Source organism: Seriola lalandi, unplaced genomic scaffold, assembly GCF_002814215.2.
Source record: "Seriola lalandi dorsalis isolate HSWRI2012SDOR001 ecotype SW California unplaced genomic scaffold, Sedor1 jcf7180002054660, whole genome shotgun sequence".
Lineage (NCBI taxonomy): Eukaryota > Metazoa > Chordata > Actinopteri > Carangiformes > Carangidae > Seriola > Seriola lalandi.
In genome coordinates this window covers 1038341-1047030 of record NW_019525213.1, presented here as the reverse complement: position 1 = coordinate 1047030, position 8690 = coordinate 1038341, and the positions used below count along the sequence as shown (strand labels likewise).

General features: G+C 38.4%; 2 protein-coding genes across 3 annotated transcripts; one reads left to right on the top strand and one right to left on the bottom strand.

Moving 5' to 3' along the window:
• Window positions 1-121: 121 nt before the first annotated feature.
• Window positions 122-5269, bottom strand: fuca2 (alpha-L-fucosidase 2). The gene is made up of 7 exons (XM_023420999.2): window positions 4887-5269; window positions 3790-3977; window positions 3301-3640; window positions 3002-3212; window positions 1716-1906; window positions 1169-1277; window positions 122-814 (listed from the first exon to the last, which is right to left on the bottom strand). Exons 1-7 carry the CDS (start codon window positions 5138-5140, stop codon window positions 677-679), a joined length of 1431 nt encoding a protein of 476 aa, XP_023276767.1. The 5' UTR covers window positions 5141-5269; the 3' UTR covers window positions 122-676.
• Window positions 5270-5370: 101 nt separating this feature from the next.
• tatdn3l (TatD DNase domain containing 3, like) lies at window positions 5371-8599 on the top strand. 2 transcript variants are annotated; one of them, XM_023421012.2, is made up of 10 exons: window positions 5371-5510; window positions 5597-5629; window positions 5715-5788; window positions 5863-5947; window positions 6637-6699; window positions 6812-6921; window positions 7229-7284; window positions 7382-7494; window positions 7825-7905; window positions 8210-8599. In XM_023421012.2, the coding sequence occupies exons 1-10, from the start codon at window positions 5457-5459 to the stop codon at window positions 8351-8353; spliced, it is 813 nt and encodes a 270-aa protein (XP_023276780.1). In that variant the 5' UTR covers window positions 5371-5456; the 3' UTR covers window positions 8354-8599. The 2 variants fall into 2 exon arrangements, with proteins under 2 accessions (XP_023276780.1, XP_023276781.1); XM_023421013.2 differs by having other exon boundaries at window positions 5372-5510; window positions 7828-7905.
• Window positions 8600-8690: the final 91 nt, after the last annotated feature.

Sequence of the window (8690 nt, the reverse complement as noted above, 5' to 3'; positions counted from 1 at the left end):
GAGCAGGAGTGCAAAGGTTAACCTGATACAATCAGAAATAATAAGACAACATGACTTCCTTTAAGGTCACACGAGCCCAGCAGACATTCTCTTTTTGCATGTGTGTGTCATAAAAACGATGTTTGAAAGCTTCATTGATTTTATTGAAACATTCCTTCATACATAAAACAAACACTACCACATTCGTCAGTGCTTCATAAAATCACATAAAACATGTAAAAATAATCACAGAAGCGCAGAAACACTCATACCTGAAAGCATGTTGTCATATTTCATAATGTATAAAGGTCACATTTGTCACTTTACCCTGTAGATCAAAGCTTATTAGGGCAATGACAAGGTTGTAAAAATTACTTTTAGGTCCCAAAGTTAAAAAAAACAAACTCCCTTGATCATAAAAGTTACTCAAAAACAATGATTATGTTTATTTATTTCCCTACATGAGTATTTTATAAAAAAAGAACATTTTAAAACTATAAAACATACATACAGTGCTCATTACAAACAGTACAGTGCACAGATTTGTTTTCCCCTTAACCTCAGATTTTCACCCATTTCAGCAAATACATTTCATTCTTGTTACAGGTTGTATTCAGTGATTCAAAGATAAAACTCAAAGATTCCCTCTCTCTGCCTGAAGCTCCGTCTGTTCCTCTTCAAGTGAACTGGTTTTCCTTTAAGTGGCACCTGTCAGCCTCAGTGTCCAGGCCCACTGGCATGGCATCTGGCTGAAGGACAGCTGGGGCAGGAGAACCCGCAGTCCGCTCGGCTTTACAGGCTCCCACCGCAGAGACCCGTGACCGAGAAGCACCACCTTTTTTAGAACAGAGAGGCAACACATGAACGAGTTGACATGTTGACAGAAGGGGAGAGCTGCTCTGTGAACAACCAGTCAACCTCATTTCCCAAAGATGGAGTGCGGTTATTGGACACTGGAGCAGGGTTAGACCAGTTTGCCGGTGTATTGAGCCTTTAATCAAATATTGGCCAGTAATTTCTTTCACCACTAATATGATGGAGACTCCTCCCTGACTGCAAACATATCTTCTGTATTTCTGTACTGGAATTCCCTGGTACAGAAAAGTTACCATATACACAAATACCAATATATCTGCAATATATATTATATATAAGCCTGATATATCTACTGGCCTTGCTCCAGTCTTACCTGAGTCAGTCCTTGTGCAACCACAGGTTCATGCAGGATCACAGATCCATTATTGGGCCAGTCCAGTAAAATGGCAAAGACGACCTTTTGCTGTGGTGTGGATGTGTACCTGTTGAAGATTAACACCATTAATGAAGTTTCAAAAAATAAAATATATTAAAATTATATACCAATATAGGCTATATCCTTTTCTATGAGCTTAATAATAACAATATCAATATCTGATCTTATAAGACTATTTTGACACTAGGATGAGGAGGACATTAAATCCCACTTATCTAAGACCTAGTTCTGTTGTGGTTCTTCATTTGTTAGTGAAAGCCAACACACATATAAATGAATAACATACCTGTATCATCAATACAATCACTTATTTATTACACACGCATTCACAAAATATTTGTTTCACAATGCATGAATTTAACTAAGCACCTGAGTGATGTAAAAGACGCCACTTGTTGAAATGTGCAATTATTTAGATACATGCATCCAAAGTGTTCGTTACTACAAACCATAAAACATAATGTACAAACAAATGAGAACCCACCAGACACGTGGAGTGACGGTGTCGTTCTGAGCCCGCCACGCTGTCGTGTTGTAGATGGCGTCCCCGTTCACCTTCAGCCACTGACCCATCTGCCTCAGACGCTCCTCAAAGATCGGAGCGATTCGTCCGTCGTGTGTCGGACCAATGTTCATCAGCAGGTTTCCCCCACAGGACACGGTCTCCACTAATGTCTGAAACACACACACACACACACACACACACCTCAGTTAAACGTAAATTAAAAGCATACAAATACATATGGTGTACATTAAGTGACACCAGGTTGGATTTTAAAGGAAAAACTTTATTGCTTTACTGCACAAAGATTTCTTGAGAGTTGGAGAACCTCAGAATAAAGCTGAAACTAATAGTTGATTAAAGAATTATTCCATTGACGGAAAATGAATGGGTCACTATTTTGTAACTCAAAATGCCAAAAATGTCCCGTCACCAGCTTCTCGAATGTGAATATTTGCTGGTTTTCTTAGTCTTTCATAATAGTAAACTAAATATCTTTAGGTTTGTTGTTCATACAAAACAATTTACATATGTTAATTTGGCTCTGGGAAATTCTGATGAACATTTTTCACTATTTTCTGACAATTGATTAATTGAAAATTAAAGAAGAAAATAAAATGCAGGTGGAAGAGGAAAAAATACTTGTTTATGTTCTTAAGGTGAAATAGGAATAAATTTTAAAAAGCTTAATGTGGAAATGTGTTTTTTATTGTTAAGAAAACCTAGAACCACTTCTGGAAATTTGATCTCAGCCAGTGTCTGCCTCAACTGTTCATGTTTGATCAGTTTACAAAAACAATCTCAACTCAAGGCTCAACTGTTTCTCACTCGTTCTGGAGCTTTCAACCAACTGCTGCCTGTTTCCAAAGTCAAGCATGAACTGTGAATCTCAGCTTTTAAGCCACAATGGATGTGAAGTCCGGGAGGTGCTCAGAATAATGGAAAGTTTTAACATGACTAAATCCATCTGCTGATGAAGACCATGTGATGGAGTGAAGCTCCAGAACAAGTCAGTAAGTGGACCTTGAGTTCTTGTTTTATCCACCAATGTCTGTCTCAATTATTTAGTAGTTATCGTACTTTAAGGTCATTACCACTAATTTGAGAAATAATATTCTTTAAAAACAAATAGCATATGTTACATTTGGCAGAGTAAACAATCCTTCCTTTAAGCTACACACTGAATGTTTTTGTTTTTGATGGAGCAGGTCAACAGATTGGTTACGTGATAAAACATTTTAAAGGTTAATGAGATTTTCAACTCTCACCGCCACAAGCCGCTCTATGGTGAGGTAGTCACTGAGCGGAGCATTACGTCTGTAACCCCAGGACTTTGAGTCAATGGTCATGCAGTTTTCCCATTTGTGTTTGAGCAGGTGTCCTGGCTGGTAGCGATCTGCACAGGTGTAATATCCACCGTGGGTGCAGATGGAGCCAGAACCCCACCGATCATTCGTCACCACTGTCTCTCGCACTGGACTGTGGAAGACGAAAACACATTTAACCGAGTTCGGTTTTTATCTATGAGGAAAAAGAAAGTGAGTAACATGCAAATTCTTTCCATTACCTGTCATTATAAAGCCAGGCTAAGAAACCTGTGCTGTTCCAGTATTTGTCAGGTGCATTTCCATCCCCATCAGACCACAGCACCTCTGGTTTGTACTTGACGATGAGCTCGTAAAGCTCGGGCAGTGTTTTACTGGTAGGAAAGTAGTTTGTGGTGAAAACATTGGCAGCGTCCTGTTCAAATAGTGGATTAAACCACTCAAAGAGGGAATGGTACAGCCCTAAACGTAGGTCGCTGTTAGCACGCAGGGCACTCGCCACTTCCTCCACCAGGTCTCTTTTGGGTCCAACATCCATCGCATTCCAGTTCCAGGAGTTTTTTGAGCCCCATAGTGTGAAACCTGAAAAATATAACAATATATATCCTGTGTGGCTGAAAGGACGGTACTAATACTCCAAGTATGTGGAATCATGCCCTTGTTTTAACTACTAAGTAACCTGTACTTAAACCAAATATACTGAATGACAGGAAGTCGATCAAGTACCGTACCTTCATGGTGTTTCGTAGTCAGGACGATGTACTTTGCTCCCGATGAGGCGAAGATGTCTGTCCATTCTTTGGCATCAAAGAACTCGGCAGTGAACTGTGGTGCAAAGTCTTGATACTTGAAATCTGGAGAATAATTCCTCTTCATAAAGTCAACATACGGCTTCAGTTTTAGCTTCTGCCAGTACCACCTGGAACAGAAAATAAAAGCAAAAAAGGCTAAAGGAATCTGAGCCTCTTAATGAACGTGAGTAGTTTTGCTCTATGATCTGACTAATACATGTATATTTCCTGTATGTCAAATAATATTTGGTCATTGATTGAAAGTGAAATATTTTTTTGAGTTACAAATACAAAAGTTTTGATAAAATAAAACAAAATTACACCCCAGCTGTGCTTTTTGTTCAAAGGCTTTGACCTTTTGTCGTACATGGTAGAACAGAATGGTTGCTGAGATTAAACAATGACATGTCAATAACATCTTATAATATCCTAAACATATAATGCCCTATAGAAAACCCTAAATAACAGCATTTAGTAGCCTAGCTATTCTGGAGCTTTCAGTCATATCAATTGATCTTCATTGGCACATGAAGTTTACGCAAGTGACATGATTGTAGACTTATAGTTCTGTTATATTGTCTATTTCTGAGCACTTTTAAGGACATCTTGGTCTTGAAACAGTAATCAGCACCCAGTAGGACCATAGCTGTTCTGGAGCTTTAGATCATACCACATGATCTTCATCACATTTGCACCCTAGCCTTGACAAAAAGTTGATAAAGTGCTCCAAAAAAAAAAAAAAAAAAAAAAGCTGAAAGCTCCAGAACAACAACTAAATGAACCTTACAGTGAGATTGTTGTCTAAGTCCTTACAGGCTGTTACGTAATCACATGTTTAAGGAAATTAATAATATTATCCTGATCAACTTGGTTTATGACTGTAGTTACCCGTATAACACCAGCAGGGCTCATCTTTTCCAGAATCTAAACTTTCTAATGACACCTCAGTTGTAGCTAATATGTATAAGTAATATGTATAAGAAGTAAGTAAGTAGTAAGAAAGTAATTAATTGCTAGAAAAGGGGAATTAAACTCACCAGAACCACTCGCTGCCGAAGCTCGGGACAGAGAACACACCCCAGTGTATGAAGATCCCGAATTTGGCCTGATCGTACCACTCAGGTAGAGGTCTGGAGTCGATCGATTTCCAGTTCGGTTCGTATTTGGTTTCGCTGGTGCCGATCAACAGCATCGATAGAAGCAAAAAAGCGGCCGTTAAACCTCCCATTTCAAGTCGAAGCACTTGCCGTGACAGAATGATGGGGATGTTATGTGTCACATGACAAAGCATAGAACTCACGGTAAAAAAGAAACATCACATGATTAAGCGAAACTGGAATAACAAGAGAGGACAAGGAAGAGAAGTCAACTGAAAATAATGTTATGAATATCCGTGACAAGACACAGTTTCACGTTGGACCGCTGGAGACGCTCGATTTGTTGTCCGTTGACTCGCCGTAGAGTTTGAACCAATCAGCTCCAAGCGAACACCGCTTTCCCGGGCAACGCTGCATTCTACATCTCGCGCGTCGAAAATTTACGCATGCGCCGTCCGTTCTTCTTTCAGGAAAAGGGTAATGTTTTGGTTCTGAGGCGACATTGTCCACATGCATGGCTACGTTGACTGTCACTGTCATATCTCTGCGGGGGATTTTGACAAGGTATGGGCATTTTAAGAAGATACAAGTAAATGTTTTATTTGTTAAATATCTCACGAGGCGTTAACTTTTCCTCTTGTCGTTGTCAGGACATAGAGGAGGTGGTTGAGAATTCAAAAAAGGTGAGCCATCTCAGCTAAGAAACACTATTCACAATAGTTACTATTCTGTGTGTGTTAAAGCTAATTTCTTAGCTTTTCCCCTCAGGCTGGATTGTTGGCGCTGTTAGCCGTCGCAGAGCATGCTGGGGAATTTGACAAGATTATTGCGTTGTCAGAAAGGTAACTGCAGTATAATTAACAAGACTGATCAGATCTCACTGACTGTGTATACTGACCTTTTCACTTCTTCTTAGGTTTCCAGGTTTTATTTTCCCCTGCTTAGGAGTCCACCCTGTTCAGGAAGTTTCCCCAGAGCAGCAGAGAGGTGCTTCTCTCCAGGTAGGATCAATTTTCAAAGGGTCCAAATTACATATAAAACACATTTTCCCATTTACCTGTAGATATCTAACCAGGCAGGTAGTTTTTGTTTGAGTTGTATCCGGATCTATCAGATTTCTCTGTTGTTTCTTGGATGGATGGTGTCATATGTTGGACAAAATTGTAAAGCTCTTTTAGGCAAATTTGTTACAAATGATTTTGATCAAATCAAATGTACTTGACTAGAATAGTTTTGGAGTGCTCACAGCTTTGAAAACATTAACACTTCTCACTACTCTGGATAATCCACAGAACAATCTGTCAAGACTTAAAGACTAAAGCTTTTATTTGAACTTGTGTTAATTATCTAGAGTAACAGGGACATTGTTTCTAGAAAGCCATGTTGCTAATGATTGTTCAGTCTAATTTTTCAGTGCTGTGAGCACCACACAACTCTATTCACCTGCATTGTAATTGGATGGGGATGTAACTCTCAGTGACTGATATCTCAAAACATGGGATAATAAAATTACAGCTATATATCTGTCTCAGTAGACACTACAGCAACACTAGAGGTCACTAAGACAATTTTTGTTTTCGGGTTAATTTACCCTTTAAAAGGACAACACTACAATTCATTGGATCATTTATGTTGTCTGCAGCTGTGTTACTGTAGAGGAATTAAATAAGTTTTTCTCTCTTTTATGCAGGATCTCGATGCTGCTTTACCCCTCATAGAGAAATACAAAGACCACCTAGTTGCTATTGGGGAGGTAAAGTTTCAGTATCTCTGTTGTGACTTGAAAAGCAGTTTTCTGTCTGACTTAATTTTATTTTGCATTCATGTTACAGTTCATTCTTTTCCACATTTTCTTTTTGTTGTAGGTCGGTTTGGATTTTACACCCAGATATGTCAGCAATGACAGTGATAAAGAGAGCCAAAGGCAGGTCCTCATTCGTCAAGCACAGATAGCCAAGGAGCTGGATCTTCCTCTGTGAGTCATACATGATGTCAAGTTAGTGGGTAACACCTGAATTTAAGAAAATATAAGAAAAACCACTGCTTCTAAAATAATATTCTGATATTGTGAAGGGACGCTGTCTTGCAAATGAAGTTGGATAATGGCATTTTTCCAGTGTTCACAGGCAGATTAAGCAGGATGTGTATATAAATGTGTCATAATAATGAAATATTCTAATGCAATGCAATCTTTTTTTAAATAACTGTCATGCTATCTGCTATCTAAGTTATCTGTTGCAGACCTTCATAATATGTGTTATTTCTATGATTTTTTTTTTTAGAAATGTCCATTCACGGTCTGCAGGAAGACCCACGATCAACCTCCTCAAAGAGCAAGGTAAACAGTTCGAGTTTAGGTTCTCAGTTTACCTGTGGATGAATCGTTCATTTGAATATTAGAGAAGTAAACTGCAGTTCCTCTGAAATGTCACTAGGTGTCGAAAAAGTCCTGCTTCATGCTTTCGATGGGAAACCGTCTGTTGCCATGGAGGGAGTGAAGGCTGGATATTTCTTTTCTATCCCACCATCCATAATACGGAGCGAACAGGTACAGCAGAGCAGCTGATCATGTCAAATTTACTCTGTATCTAAATCCTACTTGCTTAAAAATGTCCCTTCAGAAACACAACACACACTCTTACACCCATATATTCCTATTTGTCATTTATGTGTAAACATACTGAAATGTTTTACTGATCTAATTACAATTTACTTGAATATCCTTGTTGTTTGTATGTGAACATTTACAGATGACACAACTAAACTGCTGTCAGTCGCTTTAGACAACATTGACATGTTGACTTTGTTTTCATTGGTTGATTTTATCACATTAAATGTTAATAATTGATGATGGTTTCTTTGTGTATTTTCCACCAAGAAGCAGAAACTTGTGAAACAGTTACCATTAGAGAACATCTGCCTGGAAACAGATTCACCTGCTCTGGGTCCAGAAAAGCAGGTAAGATATTTTTTTCAACTCAGATTAAAACAAATATGTTGAAATCCAAACCCAGTATATTTTCCTGTAGTCAGTGTGTGGTAGGGGATATTATTTATTATTATATATTTTCTTGAAATCAGCTATTTAAGTTCTGAAGTTCTGTATTTTTATATTTTAATGAGGATGTTTGCAAAATGTCCCTACCTTTCCTTCGACGTTCATATTTTAATACAAACAAAAAAAACTTTATACTTCACGAAGGTTACTGTCTTTTGTTTACCCACTCATGCCGTGTCCTTCTTGTTTTGTTTCCTGATTGCAGGTGAGAAATGAGCCAAAAAACATCTGTATCTCTGCTGAGTACATCAGTAAGATTAAAGGAGTGTCGCTGGAGAAGGTGATGGAGGTGACGACGCAGAACGCTCTCCGACTCTTCCCCAAGCTAAAGTCGGCCATCAGACCCTGATGCAGCTTTAAAGGTTTATTTCATCAGTCTAGAATATCTTGTATAGTAAACCTGCAGCTTTCTGTTACCATTGTAATCTTTTTAAGTATTTAATGAGGAACTCTGATCAAACCAAGATGGCCTGAAGTGCAAATAAATCAAAAAACAGAAGGTCAGTTGAGGTGAAAGCCATTTATTTATCTCCAACCTTGATGGATTCTTGATATTCTTAAATAAATGAAGATGAGATAACAATCTAACACACAAGTTGTAAATTTTTCATGCGTGTGATATATCTGATTCACCCAGCAATTCATAAACACCCTGTCATGTAACAAATACAGCAGCTTACTGATAG

What these genes read in the sequence shown, in the direction of transcription:
- tatdn3l (XM_023421012.2), top strand. Translation starts at nt 5,457, where the DNA reads ATGCATGGCTACGTTGACTGTCACTGTCATATCTCTGCGGGGGATTTT. An exon ending in ACCTAGTTGCTATTGGGGAG is followed by an intron (nt 6,700 to 6,811) that starts GTAAAGTTTCAG and finishes TTTTTGTTGTAG; the next exon opens with GTCGGTTTGGATTTTACACC. An exon ending in CCATAATACGGAGCGAACAG is followed by an intron (nt 7,495 to 7,824) that starts GTACAGCAGAGC and finishes TTTTCCACCAAG; the next exon opens with AAGCAGAAACTTGTGAAACA.
- fuca2 (XM_023420999.2), bottom strand. Translation starts at nt 5,140, where the DNA reads ATGCTTTGTCATGTGACACATAACATCCCCATCATTCTGTCACGGCAA. An exon ending in GACTACGAAACACCATGAAG is followed by an intron (nt 3,641 to 3,789) that starts GTACGGTACTTG and finishes TATATTTTTCAG; the next exon opens with GTTTCACACTATGGGGCTCA. An exon ending in ACCGTCACTCCACGTGTCTG is followed by an intron (nt 1,278 to 1,715) that starts GTGGGTTCTCAT and finishes AATCTTCAACAG; the next exon opens with GTACACATCCACACCACAGC.